The 19,996-nt window shown below is 40.7% G+C and overlaps 1 protein-coding gene across 5 annotated transcripts in view; it reads left to right on the forward strand.

Moving 5' to 3' along the window:
* The window catches only part of TRIQK (triple QxxK/R motif containing), a 67,389-nt gene that overhangs the window by 9,486 nt on the left and 37,907 nt on the right, over positions 1-19,996 (forward strand). For all 5 annotated transcript variants that reach the window (XM_076329429.1, XM_076329428.1, XM_076329427.1 and 2 more), the window contains one exon: positions 10,200-10,280. In XM_076329429.1, the coding sequence (XP_076185544.1) occupies positions 10,220-10,280 (61 nt within the window). In that variant the 5' untranslated portion in view covers positions 10,200-10,219. The remainder of the gene's footprint in view (positions 1-10,199; positions 10,281-19,996) is intronic.

The raw sequence follows: 19,996 nt of genomic DNA on the forward strand, positions 1-19,996 counted from the left end.
TGTAGAAGTCTCTCAATCAGAGGTATCTTTTAGGCCAGAGAAGGCCAACCTTTCACATGTCAGAACCCGGGATCTTCTATGTGCAGTCTCCAAAAGCAGCAACCCATGAAAAAGTGTTAAATTTTGTATTTCACTCATATTTTTACAATAAATAGAATTTAACATGTACTGCATGACTTGAAACATACAAAGGAGTACTTTTTTTCAGTGTGTTAGTCTCGGTGCCGTCCTTTCCTTTGGCATTCTCCTGGACAATGAACCTTGCAGCAAAATTCCTTCTTCCTTGTGACACACGCACACGCTGTTCGGCAGTAGTGGGAATAGATGGGGACACAGTCTCCTCCCATCCTGTGGTCTTAGGGGGAAAGCCGTGAAAGGCACCTAGGCAGACATTTGCACAATGGTTGTGTCTGGGACCTTCAGACTTTCACATGACTTTCTGCTATTTCAACTGATACTTTTGTGCTAGTTGCTGATTTTTCTTTTTGCTGCCTTTTCTTCCCAGCTGCACTCCACACTTGTCTCCTCTGCCTTAAAATGTCTCCTCTGCCTTAAAATGAGGCAGGTAAACATTTACCACATTTTCTGATGGCTATCAAAGCTCATATTTTTTTCATTTGGCACATATAAAGGTTTTAGCCTGATTTTGATCCACTCCTTTAATTCAAATTTTGTTCAAGATTCAGATTTTTGATAGATATCAATGATCTTATATTCCCTTTTTGCCCAAATAGAACATAAAGCCCCTCAAGAGATGGTATCATGTACACTATTACTTTATTCTTTATTTTAAAAATCATTGCCTTTAATGGGATCTCTAGGTAGGTTTCAGGAGAGCCAAGTCTTGAGCAATTTAGATATAATCTGCAGAGAGTGTGCTTGGCCTGTTGTTTTCAACTACTCTGGAAACTACTGAGCCAATGTTACTTAAGGCATATTAAACTCTTCACCCAATTATGGCCTAATCCTTCAAAACCAATAGAGTAGGACTTGGTTTTGAAAATGCTGCTGCTAATGTCTATAGGTCTGTTCACTAAGCCTGACTATTAAGCTCATTATTAAGTGCTGTAGGGCTGAACTTGGCATTTGACATGTTAACACTAAGTTATCTACTGGTTTATCTACTGGTTTTCACCTCAGACAGTTTTAAAGAAAAAAGTACAAAAAATGATGTGTTGTGTTAAGGCTAAGGAAATACATGTCAGCTTTATCTTCTGATCTTTATGGGGAAGATTTAACAGGTTATTCTGTCTTTAATCAGTTATTGAAAAATATAAGAAAACATAGATGCCAAAAGGACCAAATTAAAACTCTTTACATTTAATGTTTCTTTTGCCTGGTGACTAGAATAGATTTTTTTTTTTTTTTTAAGCTGAGTTGCTTTCCTGAATGCCTAATACAGCATGTGAGACAACAAAAGTGGCATAAAACTAATTTTGTTCATTCATAGATCAGTCTATGTAATACTTATTGAGCTGCAGTAGTTTCAGAGAAAGGAAAAAAACCCACATTCATTCTCAACGTTGGATGGAAAGATTACCTTTTAAGTCCTTTTGAACACCAGGTAGTAATGGAACTAATAATTCAGTTTTGCTGAAGTGTTACAATTAGGTCTACGTGTACTGAAGTGTTATTTGCTGCTGTCATTTGTAGCCTGTTTTCAACTTTCGCATGCTTGCTCAAGGTAAGAAGTGAAGCAATCATTAGGCTATAGATGTAGTGACCAGTTTTAGCAATTATTATGACTTCAAGTCATGTGTGATGGGACATCGTATTATACTACAGTGAAATACATAACAGAAGGGCACGTTTGTCTGCCTCCCAGCTTTGTGCCTGTGTGGCTTATTTATGGCTGTTTTCTCTTCTTCTGGTTTTTGGTTATTACGTTGATTGTCAAGCAGGAATCGACTATTTGCTGAGAGCTGGTTTTCTTCTTGAACGATAGACAAAATTCAATGAAAATGGAGTCAAAATAGATGGGATACCAATAATAGAATTAGTGGGGAAAAAATTAAGCTGAAACTTAGCCTAACATACTTTAAAAAGCATATTTTTTTTTTAAGAACAGCACGAGAGGAAAGGAAGAAATCCCAGCAGTTTCAAATTGTCTTGTTTCGATATATTTCTTCAAAGAAACTGTTTCAATTTTTAAACAATTCACTCAGAAATTTTTTATTTTTAATGGTCCAAGATAATGCAAGTGAAAAAAAAGGCACAATAGAAAAAAAAAATCAATATGGAATTACTTATTGTTCTAAAATTTTTTTGCATGTGAATAACTTCAAAAGTTGCAACATTTATTCTCACTGAAGGTCGTTATCCCATTTTGCAATATTGAAAACATCGTGAAACAGACTTTCTGTCCTCTGGATGGTTGTGAACTGTAGTTTAAGATGGATATGCTAAAGGGAAGTATAATTATTCCCTAAATATTTCTTCTCACTTAAGGAAGAAATAAGAATTTCATTTCTGTCAAAGAGGAGCCTAAGCTTAAAATCTACGAATGAGGAATTAACAACTGTATATAATTAAAGCACCCAGGCTTATAGCAAGCTATGACTTGTGGCAGTCCCAGAAAAGGAGTAACATCTGGAAAAAATGGTATTTTTGTCACTTCCCAAAAGTAAAGAGAGGGGCGAGTAGAGGGGTTATTTTCTGATTTAAAGAAGGGAAAGAAGTTGCTCTTCCCCTGCTGTAACACCTAGCAGGGCAAAACAAAGTTTTTGAGGTTTTGGAATAAGACCTCAGTGAAACCACATGGCGCTCTCCTAAATGCAAGAATTGTAACTTCGTAACATATTAGAAGTGAAGTGCTTAGGCAGACTTAGCCGATTTTGAAATTTAAGGTGTATGACCTCTAGCTTTATACCTGTTATTTAAATTATTCCCTACTTCATCAAAGGAAATGAGTGCTGAAGGGGTGTGTGGTGGGGATCAAAGAGGGAATAAAACTGCCTGGATTTAACTGAACCGCAAAATGTTCGCTGCTGCCGCTTCAATTACTGAGATGGAGCAAATAATTGTTCCTCGTCGTTGCTTTTGACTCGATGAACTTTTAACTCGCGAGGCAGAGAACACGTGTTTTGTTTCCATCTTGTGCAGTCGTGGTGGTGATGGTGTCCTCCGTACTTACCCTCCGACCACAGAGGTGGCTGTACAGCATCTGTGGTTGTTCCCATGGAGGCTGTATCCATCCTTGGTGGATGTGCCTCTGGGCATCAGGGTGGTCTGGATGCCCATTCTCTTCCCGCCCTTTTTAGCTCTTATTTCTACTGTAGTCCCCTCCCCCCCAAAAAAATGAAACAGATTCTGTTATTTTGAAGAATGTTATTCTGAAATACTGCATATGGTGTCATTTATCGTGTAATTTTCCCTTTAGCAGAGATTACTCTTTCCTCTGGGAAATACTACATTTTGAACTGTCTGGCAAGGCAGAATCGAACCACATGTATGCTTTTTTCCTTCATGAACTTCTTCAAGGATATTTTCTTGACACACCAATGCCATCATATATTCATAAGCATGAAAAAAAAGTTCATCTTTGAACGTTTGGAATTTTAAATTTGTTCAGATGAAGATCTGTCTTCATATTAAAATGAATATATGTTTCACAGATGGTATAGCTCTACTCGGCTCTGAAGTGAGTAGGGAATTTGGTTCTGAAGACAAATAACAAATCCTAATAATGAAAAGTAAATGTAAGGTGCATAGAATTGCTACAAATAGGCATATTCTTCTGCAAAATGTCATGCTGTTTTTATAACAAGTATAACACCAATTGCTAAACAGATATCTTCTGTATAAGTAATGATTTTAAGTGAGTTTTGGCCTAGTACATTTTGATTCTTCTTCCTTGTGGAAGAATTCCTTCCATTCCATAGGGAATGGAAGGAACCTTTGACATTTTTAATAGCCTCTTTTTGCTTAAAAAAACAAATTTACATAAGTATGAAGTATTCTAAAAAAAATCTTAGGTTTTGCAATCCTTGAAATTTTCACTTTTTTCCTGGCTGTCATGAATACATATAATGATAATCTTTTCAACTCTTCGGATGTTTAAAACCATTTTACATCTAGTAAAAGTAAGTAGATTTTTTGCTAGAGGAGCAAACGGAAATATTTGGGCCTAAGTAATCCCACCAAATTTTAGGTACTTAGGGGAGGTTTAGGGGCATAGCAAGAAAGCAAGATTGCCGGAGGCGATTTGGATTCCTTAACATTGCATCTCTTTCTTCATTCACTGTAAAGGGAGCAGAGGTGGCCTCCTGCATAACTTGGGTGTCTCGCCTTCCTGAAATCAGGTGGAACTAGTCTGGGTTGTTGAGAAATTTATTCTTCATAATATATTGCCTCAGGATTTTGAAACATCCAGGAGAATATGCTGAGTATGTACATGGACTATTACCTGTGTACTACTTTCGTGAAATAAATTTAGAGCTAATTTCATGGGTTTTGTAGGCACTGTATAACTAACAAACAACAGAGCGGCTCCTTTCCCTAGAGTGCAAAGGGCACTTACTGGAAGTAACAATGTGTGTTTTGTTCCTAGTGCTTACATGAAGCTATGAAACAGCCTGATATATGTCAGAATACAAGCTGTAATTCCTAGGTGGTTTTAATCTTGCGGTATGGTACAGTGTGTGTTGTCTTTGTGTAGAAAGTTAAGATTATTTTAGCAATATTTGTTCCAACTGGAGTTATGGATCCTGGTTTTTTGATTCATTTTCCCAAATTTAACTGAATTTAAATCACCTCTGCTGCTTTCAAGGTTAAATTAAGTAAAGAAATGTTAAATTCCTTTTATTAAAAGAAAATGAAATAAATCCCCAAAGAAAGTAGAGCTAGATTCTGCAAGAAGCACCATGGGCAGCTACTCTTTCCTTTGAAATAATAGTTGCGTCCTTTGAGAGAGGCTTTCCAGAGGAATGGTGAAGACTACTGTAAGACTTATCAATAGAACATGAACGGGGGTGGTTTTTTTCAGGTTTTTTTTTTTGTTTGTCTCTATGGTTTTTTTTAAGTAGTAGTACTAAAGGTTTTAAAATTCTTTCTCTTGGCTAAAGTATGGTTAAAGTATTCAGCTGCATTATTCTTGCAATTTTGGCTGCAGGTTACTTCCACTGCATTTCTTCTACTGCTGTACAGACCTTAGTTACTGTACTTCAGCAGTACACCAAAAAAAGCCAATTAAAATAACCAACAGCAATGATTTCCAAAATACCTACATGCAGACAGTTTCCCACTTTAAATGCAGTGCTTCCAGTTCTTTGGAATAACTTGATGTTCACAGGGGATCTGATATGCTCCTTGGATTTTACCCGAGGAGGATAAAAGGCTATTTTTGCTCTCTTGTAACTTGTAAGGGTTTTAATATCCATTATTTATTAAACTATGAGCTATGGAATTGACTGGTAAAAGACCAATTCTTTCACTGACATCAGTAAACTTTGAATCATATTAAAAAAATGATTTGGGTTATGAGTTCAAATTATCAACCTGCATTGCATCCAACAAAAAAAAAAAAGGATTTTTAAGTTAGATATCCATTTGCAATTAAGGATAAGGTACTTCTGCATATATGCAGATATTCACTGTGCATTCACCTGCATTTTCAATTACAGCTGAAGACTTGGTCCAGTACTTTTACATTCTGTAGTGGTTCTTTTCTATCCTGAAGTTTTGCTTGCTTTTCTTTCAACTGACTAGCAGTATTTCAGCTACAAAACCAGTCATTTCATTGATTATTTCTTTAACGTGCCCTCTATTAATATTTAGGCAGTTTATTGTTGAAGAATACAGACATACTATCAAATATCACTGCTAAGACAGTTTGTACACATGCACATATGTAGATCTTTTAGTGTTCACTGGTTCACATTTTAAGCCTTATCACTGTTATTAATCATTTGTATTGCACCATAAATGCACAAAGGGCAATCTTTGTGCTATATAGTCCCTGTACTTATTTTTTATTAGTATTTCTAAAGTAATTCATAGTATGTTTCTATTTCATTAAAGTAATTGTTTTAATTTTTTTTTTTGGTTGATACAAGCTGTGTATGCATCAAGAATAGTGGGTTGGGATTTAAACACTCCTGTGGCCAGACCTTTGTCATGGTTTAACACCAGCCAGCAACTGGGCACCACACAGCGCTCGCTCACTCCACCCCGGTGGGATGGGGGAGAGAATCAGAGGGTAAAAGTGAGAGAACTCATGGGTTGAGGTGAAGACAATCTAACAGGTAAAGCAAAAGCCACACGTGCAAGCAAAGCAAAACAGGGAATTCATTCACTCCTTCCCACCGGCAGGCAGGTGTTCAGCCATCTCCAGGAAAGCAGGGCTCCATCATGCGTAACGGTTACTTGGGAAGACAAATGCCATCACTCCAAATGTCTCCCCCTTCCTTCTTCTTCCCCCAGGTTTATATGCTGAGCACGATGTGATATGGTATGGAATATCCCTTTGGTCAGTTGGGGTCAGCTGTCCCGGCTGCGTCCCCTCCCAACTTCTTGTGCACCCCCAGCCGACTCGCCGGTGGGGTGGTGTGAGAAGCAGAGAAGGCCTTGACTCTGTGTAAGCACTGCTCAGCAGTAACTAAAACATCCCTGTATTATCAACACTGTTTTCAGCACAAATCCAAAACATGGCCCCATGCTAGCTACTATGAAGAAAATGAACTCTACCCCAGCCAAAACCAGCACAACCTTGAATGGACATTCAGAACTGGTTTTTATCTCACAAAATGCTGTTAACAGTTGGAGGTAATAATAGGCAATTTATTGTGTGTATTAATTATTATCAGTCACTGCTTATGAATAAAAGAGGAGGGAAAGAAAAATCAAGTGTTCTTCCAAGGGTATAAGCCTTCAAAAGTTAATTACTAGAGGGGAGGAGAAAGAGGGTGAAAAAACAGTGAAGGGTACCACAAAAACAAAGACGTCTTTTGACCTTGTAGTATCTCTGAAATAGCAATAAACAAAAAATCACTCCATTGGGCCTCGCTTTGTTTTCTTAAAACCATCTTTTGTAAAAGCTTGAAAATTGAGGGCGGCTCACGTTGCCTTCAAATGATCTGAAACTACTCTTGAAGTATTTTAGTAGCCTGTAAAAAGAGCACTGACAAGCTCCTTTATGTGTTTTTTAAATGGTTATGCAGTCATTAAAATTCTATGGACCTGAAGGCTGCTCAGGGTGCACACAGCACGGCGCGCTGGCTATCCCTTCAGTTTGGCAAAGAAATATGGGAAAAGCCAGATCCTTCCCTTGCTGACATTGGATCCACTTGCTGACATCGGAGGCAGCGGAGCAGCCAAAGACAGCTGGGATAGACTTGAGTGCACATTTCATTTACAGTGAAGTTAAGATGACCAATTATTCTAGGATGACCACTGCTATTTTAAATGGGGAAAAGGTGCTTTTCAAATTGTTTCGTGACTCATAAAGGTTCCAGGCTTTTCCTTTATGGAAATCTGATCAGAAAGTTACGTTGGAAACCACTCCTACAGCAAGGTTCATAAATAATAAATATTCTCTCTTATTAATCCATATTTTAGTTTAACTCTGGCTCATGGCAAGTTGCTTCCTCAGGGAATGCAGGATTCTTTACAAGAGAAGGTGATGAGCCACAGTCCCCGAGGAATTAAATTGTGAAAACAATCTTGGTTTCGTACATGCTAATATAGATCTGTTATTCCCTTTCCACATCTATCACAACACATTCTAAATTGTGGCTGATCTTTTATGCAAATAGCTGTCTTATTAGACATTGCGGCTGTGTGTGCTAATGTCTCCATGGGTTTCTCGGGCGTTTGCTATCTAACCATCAAAGCGGTGGAAATGAATGATGATTACTGCATCCCTTTGAAGAACAAAGAGGAGTCGAGGTTCTAGGTGCGGGAGTCGATGACACTGAGCCACACGGGCAAATGCGAGCATCTCTGTGGCTCGGATTAAGTCGTGAAATAATTTTTGCCTGTGTTTGTGTTTTATCGGCACTGCTAAAACTGCAAACATCGTTCACAGCTGACGTTTTGTTACAAAACATTAGGCTATTGAAATTGCAAAAGGCAAGTCAAAACAGTCTCCAACAGTGGCATAAAAAAGCCAAGAACTAGTTTTGCAGTGTAAAAATGTATCTGTTATCTCCTCAACTAGCTGAAAGTTCAAATGGTACTTTTATTTTCCACTCTCGTTATTATGATGTGAACATTATGTGAGAAATACAACTCAGTCAAGAGAATAGCTGGGAAGCATAATAGAGGGGAAAAAAACCCCAGTGGATTACGGTTCACTGCTTATGTGTCTTACATAAAATGGGAATATTCTCTCAATTAAACCAAAGTAATGTATGGAAACATTAGAACACTATAACTGAGTTTTCAGTTCGGATTAAAAAATAATGGCAGTCTTTTATACCTTGTTATTATTCCTGAATACCTTTAAAAAAGGTTGCTGACTTTTGAGCACCAAAGTTCATTTTATGCCCTGTGTCCCACACTTTAAATTAAGGAGCCTGGATTTGTCACTTGACATTAAATGACAATAATTCTTTCAGAATAGATAAAAACAAAAGAAGAAACTTTGTGGTTTCAAAATGCACGAATAACTGGTGGGATCATTCCTTCAGCTAGACTTTAAACCTCGTTTGAAGCTATGAAGGAAGTAATGGTGGATGTTTGAGGTTGGGATGCTGATGGTAGCCCATTCAGCAGTGCCTTGGCATGCTTTTTGGCCCATGGTTTGGCATCGTAGTGCCTTAAAGGGTTGCGCTTCCCAGACAGCGTGCCTTGGCAGAGCCCGGGGAAGCTCGTCTTGCTGTAACGCTGCTGGTTATGCCTAACAGAAAAGTAAAACTCTTGCAGATACTCCGAGGCCATATGTGCACAATGGGCAGACGGTTTGCGGCTACCCGGAACGGTTCAGCCAAAGTTTGCCCATGGCACTGTGCTCGCCAAGGCCGGTTGGAAAAAGGCAAGTGTTTGCTGTTGTGCGTCTTCTGCGCTCAAATGGTAAATCTGACACTTCTGGAAAATGTCAGTCCTCTTGTGAGCGCAGGGGTTGATGTTGGGATGCTTGTGTCATAAAGATGGTCAAACAGCAGGGCTTATCATCGCTGTGATGGGTGCTATCTTCAGCCCGGCCAAAATAGTTGAAAACCAGTGTTTTGAGCAACAAGCATGACTATAAAAGCCAGGTATTTTTTAACTGTGGAAAAAGAGGTGAAATGAGCATGTATGTAGAATCTTACTGTATCTTTTGAGTGGCAGTCCTGTGAGGGGATGAATAAGAGACCATAAGGTTTTGCACATTACCATGGGTATATCGGGGGTTTGCTAGAACACTACTCAGGTGACGCTTGTTCAGTTACACGGATGGTGTGGGAGCACCAAAGTACCAAAAAGAGCATCTTTGGATGAACGATAGGGTAGTTCCCTGTGCAATCCTAGTGTCACCTGCTTGCGCTCCGCAACGTGAGCAGCCCATTCAAGAGTCAGGGTGGTTGTTACCTAAAGGCATTGAAGGGGATTTAAACTCTCAGTACTTCGGCTGAGAGGTGTAAAATGGGCACAGCCCCAGCTCTCACCTTTATTCTCCACTTTCTTTTCATTCTCAGACCTCTAGAGCCCATGATGGGAAGGTAGGAGAGCATGGGGTTGCTGTGTTTTAAGTATCTGTTCCTCTCTTTTGCTCAGGGTGGCTGGAGGGCTGTGTCTGCAGGTGGGTTTCCTGAGCAGTTACACCTGTGGATGCACACATGCCTAGTCCTGCCTCAGACTCCCAGGTGTAGGTAGTGTAAATACGTTTGCCAACAATAGAAGCAGCTCACAATACTACATTCAATCCCTGGTTTACTGAAGAAAAAAAAAGATACAGGAATGTAATTCAATGGTACCAAATGCTGAATTACAGTGCAATCAGTTTAAATCCTTTTTTTATTATTTTTTTATTCAAACTAACAGGCATTCTGTAATGTTAATAACCCATGCAATAGGGAAAAAGGTATGTTTAGGATTTATCTAATAGTCTTCAGAATAGTGATGGTTAACTCCAGTGTCTCATTGTATTCTGGGAAGGCTTATGTCTTTGTGTATAATCATGTAACTGTTGCTTGTTACAGTTTTTTCTGATGTTATAAGTCATTGATTTCCTTAGTATCTTATTTAGGAATAATGCTTCTTTTTTTTCCTGATACTGACAGTGATTTTTGGATTGAAAACGATGGGTAGAAAAGATGCCTCTACAGCAAGGACTCCTGTTGACCAGTACAGGAAACAAATAGGTAAGAGATCTGAAGAAAAGTTTGTGTGCTTAAAAAAAAAAATCTGTTTTTTTCAGCCAGACCAGTTAGTGTAACAAAATGTATTATTCCTCTTCAAAAACTTTGTTTTTCTTGCGAGTGGTGCAAAATAATGCACACTCCAGGGAAACATTTTTTATATGCTGTTAACTAATTCATTCAGCGAAAGCTTTTATGAAGACAGTGTTTTGAGTAACTTGAAAAAGTCCATGTTCTGTGTTTGGAAATACTAGTGAAATACTGCATTGCAGCAGCTCCATGGTGTTTCTGAACTGTTGGAACTTCCCTGATTTTCCTGTTTGTCTCCAGTTTAAAATATGGGCATTTCTAACAAAATACTCTTCCTGCTTCATAACAATTTTTGATACACTGAATGATGCGACCTTAACATTGTATAACTGTATTTATTCTCACACTAATGGAATACTTTTAACATGTTAATCGTTTATTTTCCTAGGTCTTTTTCTGTTCTTACCCATTGTATATGCAGGTAACTTGTATACAAAGTACGCACATGCACACACACGAGTGCACACATGTATACTCACACAGATACCTACATAGCAGACTCAAATCCCTATTTCTTTGCTTAAATGCAAAGGTAAGTGGCTTATTTTTGGAATCCATATATGAGGATTCTGTCTCTCTAGGTGTTAATTAATATTATAAATCAGACACAAGATTTTAAAAATTCACATATAAAATGAAGTACTTTAATCTATACTCAGTTATTTAAGTAAATGACTTTGTTTTACAGTTGCTAAGTACCCACATCTGTGTTTAAATATGCAGAAAAATAGCAAGTGTCTGGGAAATAAAGGCTGTTTATAAGGTACATTCTCATGGTGAAAGAGCTAGGGTTATGTGAACAATTTTATTTTTATCATGTCTTAATTTTTTTAGTGCTGCCTTATTATTTTAATATAACTGCTTTAATGGTCTTTTCTGCACTTAAAGTTGAAAGTAAGAGACTATTTTGTATTTTATTTGTTTTAGATAGCTATGGAATGCTCTATATTTCCTAATCTTGGGCAGTTTGTGTGGCTGGCTTCCTCGGTTCATTCTCTGAGATAGTTAGAAATGTGGCTGAAAACTTCTGAGTACCTTTACAGATGGGCAGCAGATATACTAGAAAAATGTTTAAATAGATGGACTCTGTGCTTTTGTGCGATTTAGGTTTCGTTTAGAAAACCTTGCAAGGAAACTATTAACCAGCAGAAGATGACACCACAAATATTTCACCCAAATGGGTTTGGTGAGAAGTGGAAGCCCTGCAGCTCATCTTTGGGACAACTCGTCCCGTCTAACTGGGTGTTTGGAGAGAGCATGATTGCATCAGCCTTCTGGCATTTTCTCTGCATGTTCTTCATCGCGGTCATTTCTTTTTCAGCCACCTGCTTTAGGGTTGCTTTTCTTCCTTTTGTGAACACCTTCAAGTGACCACGGTTGGACTTGTTTTTTGAAGTCCTCCGCAGGGTGAAAGAGACTGGTGATCTCCAGCGGGATCCCTGGAGAGCAGGCTGGGCTGCCGGAGGACCAGGGGGATGTAAATCTGCATCTAAGTATGGGACTCACAAAATTACCTCCTGCTCTTTCACAGCTTGGGCTATTTCTTGCACATTACTACCATGCAGCATCGGGGTTGCACATCTTACACCCGTGAGATACCAGGACTGATCAGCTGTGCCTCGAGCAGGGGAGAGGACACTGTGCTGTAGCAAGGGGGCGAGAGTATTTGTATTGGGGCTCAGCACTCAGAGGGATCCTGTTATGTTGCTGACTCTCTGGTTTCAGGCTAGCATGTTGTCTGAACAATTTGGCACGTTCCCTGTTATACGATGCAGCACCGTGATCCATTGGGTACTGCAAAATACAGTGTCTGAGAGGGCTCATAATAAGCTCATTTTCCTTACGTTGCTCTTAACTTGGCAAAAGCAAGTGTTAAAAATTGTCATAGGGAAGTATCTCACCTTCTATGACCAGGTGACCCGCTTAGTGGATGAGGGAAAGGCCCTGGATGTTGTCTACCTAGATTTTAGTAAAGCCTTTGACACCGTTTCCATTCTTCCAGCATTCTCCTGGAGAAAGTGGCTGCTCATGGCTTGGATGGGCGTACTCTTCACTGGGTAAAAAACTGGCTGGATGGCTAGGCCCAAAGAGTTGTGGTGAACGGAGTTAAATCCAGTTGGCGGCCGGTCACGAGCGGTGTTCCCCAGGGCTCAGTATTGGGGCCAGTTCTGTTCAATATCTTCATCAGTGGTCTGGAGGAGGGGATCGAGTGCACCCTCAGTAAGTTTGCAGATTACACCAAGTTGGATGGGAGTGTTGATCTGCTCGAGGGTAGGAAGGCTCTGCAGAGGGACCTGGACAGGCTGGATCGATGGGCCAAGGCCAACTGTATGAGGTTCAACAAGGCCAAGTGCCGGGTCCTGCACTTTGGCCACAACAACCCCATGCAGCGCTACAGGCTTGGGGAAGAGTGGCTGGAAAGCTGCCTGGCGGAAAAGGACCTGGGGGTGTTGGTCGACAGCCGGCTGAACATGAGCCAGCAGTGTGCCCAGGCGGCCAAGAAGGCCAATGGCATCCTGGCCTGTATCAGAACTAGTGTGGCCAGCAGGAGTAGGGAAGTGATGGTGCCCCTGTACTCGGCACTGGTGAGGCCGCACCTTGAATACTGTGTTCAGTTTTGGGCCCCTCACTACACGAAGGACGTTGAGGTGCTGGAGCGTGTCCAGAGAAGGGCAACGAGGCTGGTGAGGGGTCTGGAGAACAAGTCTTATGAGGAGCGGCTGAGGGAACTGGGGTTGTTTAGCCTGGAGAGAAGGAGGCTGAGGGGAGACCTCATCGCTCTCTACAACTCCCTGAAAGGAGGTTGTAGCGAGGTGGGTGTCAGTCTCTTTTCCCAGGTAACAAGTGATAGGACGAGAGGAAATGGCCTCAAGTTGCGCCAGGGGAGGTTTAGATTGGACGTGAGGAAAAATTTCTTCACCGAAAGGGTTGTCAAGCGTTGGACCAGGCTGCCCAGGGAAGTGGTGGAGTCCCCATCCCTGGAGGTATTTAAACGATGTGTAGATGTGGTGCTTAGGGACATGGTTTAGTGGTGGACTTGGCAGTGCTAGGTTAACGGTTGGACTTGATGGTCTTAAAGGTCTTTTCCAACCTAAGCGATTCTATGATTCTACCAGCAGGCAAATAAACTATATAACCTAGGAGGTGTTTCTGTGATTGTAGCATTCCTTAGAGTACAGAGATCAAGAACTAAAATAGACTATTCACTGCCTTTTGCTCTGATGTTGGTTGTTTCAGCTCCCACTCTGGTCATTCACTGATACAGCCGCAGTGTGTGCCAATGGAAATTAGTTCTCTGACCTCACCAGTGAACTTAATGAATGTGAGAGGGGGGAGTTGAAAATTTATGGATACGGTTTTATACTGTAACATTGTGGGCATGCTTGTTTTACATATAAGCATTTTGGGCTAGCTTTAGGCCTGGTAGCTGAGCTTAGTGGAGCTATCCCTCTAGTCTCATTATGCCTTTAGGTGTATTACAGGGCAAATAGGTGTATTATTGACAAATATTATCCAATAAAGAACTTTTCTTGCTATAATGAATATGGAAATCTTTCAGTTTTTGCCATTACTTCTTGATTTTTTTCTTTTTATATAGTTTTGCGTAAGTGATGATAATTCATCTGTTTATCACAGAATCACAGGATGGTTGAGGTTGGCAGGAACCTCTGGAGGTCATCTGGTCCAAACCCCCTGCTCAAGCAGGGCCACCTAGAGCTAGTTGCCCAGGACAGTGTCTAGATAGCTTTTGAATATCTCCGAGGAGGGGAACTCCACAAGCTCTCTGGACAACCTGTTCCTCTGTTTGACCACCCTCAAAGTAAAAAGTTTTCCCTTACGTATTTCAGTGTGTGCCCACTGCCTCTGGTCCTGTCACTGGACACCGCTGAGAAGAGCCTGGCTCTGTCCTCTGTGCACCCTCCCTTCAGGTATTTATATATATTGATGAGGTCTCCCCTGAGCCTTCTCCTGGTTAAACAGTCCTAGTTCTCTCAGCCTTTCCTCATAGGAGAGATGTTCCAGATACTTAATTTTAACTCCTTTTGATCTAATTCTTCATGAACTGATTTAATTCAGATACTTATTAGAAATTATACAGGAAGAATTTCAATTTTTTCTTAAAATCGTTCATCAATTAAGCCCTAGATTTGGCAGCTTAGGTACTTTTTCAGGAATGCCTTAGTGTGAGGCTGTTCAGTAGAAGACCTCCTAGGATATAGAACACTGTCATACTCCAGGACTGTGTAGCTTATGGGAGGGTCATTCTTGTTTGTAGGAGAACAGAGACAGAAGGCTCATCTGTTTTGGAGATGGACATTTGATCACCCTTTCCCAGATAGGTTATATCTAGAAACAGTGGGCAAAGGGAGGATGCACGGAGCCTGCCTTTAAATAAAATAATTTATCAAACCTGTTTAAAGTTCTAAATCCATGCTTGAGGTGACTGCTGTCCTTCCTTTCCAGGCATTCGGTATCTATGGATTCTTGAAAATATGATGGATGCTGTCTGAACAGCTATCTCTTGCTGACTAATGGTGTGGCGTTATTTTTTAGCTCATGATTTAATGTTTTCTAGCCTTTCTGGATAGAAGGTAACCAGATTGAAACGTTTTTAATACCTTTTTTTTTTAAGAAAAATGGCAGTCTTCAAGGAACAACATGTCACAAAGTCACGTCAACTTCAACACAATTTTCAGTTAGATGTTTAGTGGAGTAATTTTAAATAAAAGCAGATTTTTAATTTCATTTTGTTCCAAGCTTTCTGTTTTGTTCTGAGTTTCCATACGGCACACCACATGTTTGCCCTGTGCCATGGTTCAAGTTCATGTTGATCACTTCAGTTCAGCCGTTTGCCTTTTCCTCTCCTCCGTGAGCTCAGGATCGCTCGTGTCTTGTTTGCTGCTGTGCTGTTAGCGGTTGCTGTTTGCTTCAGTAGCATTTTCAGAGGATTCCCCCAGCAAAGAGATTGATATTGCTCTTCTCTGTCAGCTGGCTTTCAGCCATCTCTCCTGCCACCAGCCAAAATTTGTCTGTAGTGCCTCTTGTTCAGTAAGTGCTCCGGTATCCAACAGTGGCACTGCCTTTTCCATGAGGAGCAGAGGCAGCCTTTTAGTTATCAGACCAAACTGGCACTGTCTTCGTGAAGACTGTCCCCAAGTGGGACAGGGAACAACAGCAGCAACCTTTTCAAACTGGCTTAGACTGTGCCTGGAGGAGGGAGGACAGCGCTGAGGGAATCTCTCCCCGTTCAGTTCCCCGTGAGCAGCTGAGGCTTTGGAGGAGGCATGAGGAGAAGTAATTTTAACGCTCTTTACTCAGCTCTCTCTCACATACCCACGCATATACCTGTAGTGCAGCAGCAAACGGGGCAACTCTTCCGCATGGCGTTTCCTTCTCACTGCTGCTGTTTGTGCCGCTGTGCTTAATTTGCTGGGATCGGAGGAAAGGTGTGAGGCAGTATGCATCTTTCTGCATTTATGCAGCTTTGCTCCACAAATGCTGTGAAAATAGCAACAGGTTTTGCACCATATTTGCTTTGTTTACTGTTATGCGTGCTTTAAGTTCCCAGAACAATTCCACATGTATATTTTCCATGCTTCTTCATCTGGTGTGTCGCTTGCTCGGCATGGAAGCCGCAGGATTTGTGGGTAGTGTTCATGACTCGTGTGATTGCGGGATCCTAAGCAGGCATACTGAGAGGATTATAGCATAACTAAAACCTGGTCTACAAATCAGGAATAGACATACTTTTGGCTCCCATTACTATTGTGTTGCTGTAGCATAATTTTTCATGAGGAGAGGTTGTTTGCCAATCATTCAACCTCCAATTTGTAGACTCAAAGGTCTGCTTATTGTTTCTGTATCTTCTGACTTGCCGGCTTGATCCTTTAGGGGATGGAGCTTATATAGGCATAGCCCAGGGGATCTCTGGAGTAAACAAAGCTCCTCACATCCCCTGGGAAGGAGTAAAAGTTATGAATGAAGATAAATTCTCTTTTTGTTTTGGAAAGCACAAGGTGCTAGGCTGAGCACGGTGGCTCAGTGGTGGAGGTGGTGCTCGTTGGCATAGCACACACAGAGCAATGGGGTGGTGAAGGGGACTGGGTGGGAGTCCTGAGACCCCGGCTGTAGCAGCACGGAGGGGAGAGAGCACTGCCCACCTGAACTAACCGATAAAACTCTGTGGGTAAAGTCGCCCCTTTTTTAAAACTCCTCGGTGTCGGGAACTGGTGACTGGTCCAGAAGAAGGGCACCTCATCCTAGTGCCAAGGGTTACGGTCCCACTGTAGCCCCGATGAGATGGAGAAGAGTTTGTCTTTCAGCACAAGCGTGGTGGGCAGAGCTGGGCTCTGTTGCCTCCCAGCCTCCTGCACAGAGTAGCTCAACTGTCAGCGGGGTGATTGCAAAAGAAAGCAGTCCCAGTCTCCCAAACCAGGAGTCATTTGTGGTAATACGGTTGCACTGACAATATGAAGGAATAGACCTTGGCAAGATGGATGGATGGATGGGGACTAGCGATAGCAAGAATGTCTCTGGGGTTCCCACCTCCAGTTACCAGCTCAGTCGTGAGCATGGACCTGTTGCCTCCCTGTCTCCAGAGGGAAGCCCTTCTTGTGGCAGATTGCCATCTTCACTTGCCCTCCTGCTAAAAGAAGTGTCTTTACTCTCTACCACCTCACCTTTTTCTCTGTTTTCCATTATTGTTCACTTTCTCTGTTTTTTTACAGAGTTAATGTCCGCCTTCCTTATCCTGAGTAGTGCCATTACATACTCAAATCAAACGGGCCACTAACAGTCTTCCTTTTCAGCTCAAAAAAAGGAAAAGTGTTACATTTTGATACTTTCTTCTGGAATATATTACATACTTTGAAGTGAAATGTGATTGTTTTGTTTTGGTTTGGATCAGGAAATGTTTGTTATCAGCATCAAAATTTTAGATTTCATTTCTGAAACAACAGCAGCAGCAGCAAAAAATATTTGGACTGAATTTGTGCTGAAAATTTCAAAATCGCACCATTTGTCACAAAACAGGAATTCCTGTATCTTTTGTCTGTTAAGAAAAGGCACAGGACCAGAAGACAGCATTTGCATCATCAAGATTGCTCTCCGCTGTCACAAGCAAAGATGTAGCAGGACTGATGTCAATGGAATGAAAATGCTCCAACCTATTTTTTTAATTAGTCATCTTTTTTCCTTTATATTTGATGTCAGTCACCTATTTATGGGGGGAAGGTAGGGAGGGGAAAAGTACAGAAACAAATACTTGCTATTCTAAGTTGAGACAAAAAGGGAAGAGACCTCTCCTACTATTTATTTAGAGGATGAAAGGAACCCAAGAAAAAGGTAGTTCCAGTGCATGCCATGCCCTTTTTTTTTTTGCATATGGAACATTACATTTACTCTGTTGAATTTTTCTAATAAAAATGTACTATTAAGCACATAATAAAGAGAAGTAGGAAAAAAACCCCGTCCTTTTTGCTATTATGTGTGACTGTTGGCAAGTTTTGGAATCTTTTCCGATGCTGAGTTTCATACTTCACAGTGATATGCCACAGATACCACTTGTAGTTCCTTTTCTTTTGTTTGGGAAGAGGTTTTATGAAAAATTAATTTCTTTGTCACAAGAATTGAGCTAGATCTTTTGGTCAGTGATTGCCATTTTGATTTCAGTTTTGTGCCAGTGGCATCACTTCTTGGAAACTAAAGCAGGAGCAGCTGAGGAAAACACTGCTGTGAAGTGAAGCCTAGTCTGGCTGTACTAATTTAATCCACATTTTGTGACGATTGGGATGTTTTTAAATATGTTCTGTGAAGGCTGATGATGGATTTTAAGCACATACAGTATGTGATCACTTATTTTTTAAAGTCCAAAGCAGTAAAGCTATATTTTATTGCCTTGGCTTAAAGCATACAAGGTGATGATAGATCTGGATACGTAATTGTGTTTGCGTAGATTTTATTTAGTTTTCATTTGCTGGGCAGTCGCAGCCCCAGCCTGAGCAGGGACGGGAGGGGCGGCTGCAGAGCCAGGGGGCTGTGGGAGCGTGTACACACACCGTGCAGAGATGCTAAGGAGGAAGGTGGTGTGTCCAACCCTTGGCTCCCATCCCCTCTCCACAGGAAAAGCCTAGAGTTTCTTTGAACTTGTTTGATTATACTGCTTTTACTATACGTTTATACTACACTTGTTTAGTACTTTTATACAGATGGAGGCTCATAGTCTGCTCTTATTTTAATCTCATCAACAACATCACCATTTCACTCAGTGGAGTCGATACGAAATTTTTTATAGGTGTAAATGAGAGTGAAATTTGACACGCTGTTTCCAATTGCTGAACTGCATTTCAGCATGGTGTTATTTCAGGCACTTGCAATTCCTGTAGGGTATCTGGTGTCTACAGGGCTCTTGCAATGCTACGTATTTGTGCTTGTACTTACTCTCAGCTTCTGATTCGTTCTTCAATGGATTCATTTCTGCAGTCAAAAAAATCAACCTAAAACAACCTCTTTGCATCCTTTCCAAAATACATAAAAATTTCACTATAGACACATAAGCATGTATATATTACATTCAGAGGCAGAGCAGTTTAACATTTTTAGAAATTCTTTCACCAGGCTTTGAAAATCTTAGCTCGTATGTGTGAAGGGTGGACTTCAAAGTACTCCTATCTCAATGTGAATCTGTAAATCTAACTTTAGACGCCCATTTCTAAAAAATCTCAGACATAGTTTTTCTGTGTATACAGTGTTTATATATGCATTCTCTGCGTGTGGTGCATGTGCTTATATTTGTAGGTAATATTATGTCAATATAAATGCAAGGAGAGTTGGGCAGTGAGCTACAAATCTGATTTCCTCTTATTTCATTGTAAGGCAGCAGTGCAAAAGGCATAAGAATGAAATGCCCAGTGCACATACATCTATCAAGATGTGCTTGATAGATGTTTAAGGTGGACGTAATGCATAGTTGTAACTGCATTTCTTCAGTTACAATGCTATGAGATGTAGTGCTATTTTTTTTTCATGCAATTAAGTTTTGTCCAGCCACTGTCCCCTAATGGAGGGTGGCAGTCCGTTAAACCTCCACTGCTCCTCCACTGTCTGGACTAGCAGAAATGAAGGCAGCAAGGAGTCTGGCGAGCGTTGTAGGGTGCACTGGTCTAAGAAGAAGGACATAGAGTCCCCTTGGCTCAATTCAAGAGGTTTAACTGAAGGGACTTTTGTATTTCATGCTTGAGGACGTGACCGTGTGCATTATGTAGTTCAGCAGGTATTGCATCTATTTATGGCCTTAAAAAAATGTGTTAGATATCTGTGTTCAGGGTAAGCATGACCATAGAACAGTCATCTGGCTTTTGTAATGAATTTGTTCACATTGGTGATTGCTTTATGCGGTCTATTAATTGCATGTTGTCAGGGATTTCTGTAACTGGTTTGTATTAAAAATATTTTTTCAGTGGAAGCTTTTGTGTCTATTATGCCTTATTTTGGAAGAAAGTTAGGAACTGGCTACATTGTGGTTTTCAAGGTCTTGAACTATTTATGGGATTGTCTGCTAGGCCCTACATATTACTTGCGGGCTTTAAGCGTTGGATGGGAAATGAAGTAACAGGGCAGCGGGAGAATGA

The sequence above is a fragment of the Aptenodytes patagonicus genome, chromosome 2 (assembly GCF_965638725.1).
Source record: "Aptenodytes patagonicus chromosome 2, bAptPat1.pri.cur, whole genome shotgun sequence".
Lineage (NCBI taxonomy): Eukaryota > Metazoa > Chordata > Aves > Sphenisciformes > Spheniscidae > Aptenodytes > Aptenodytes patagonicus.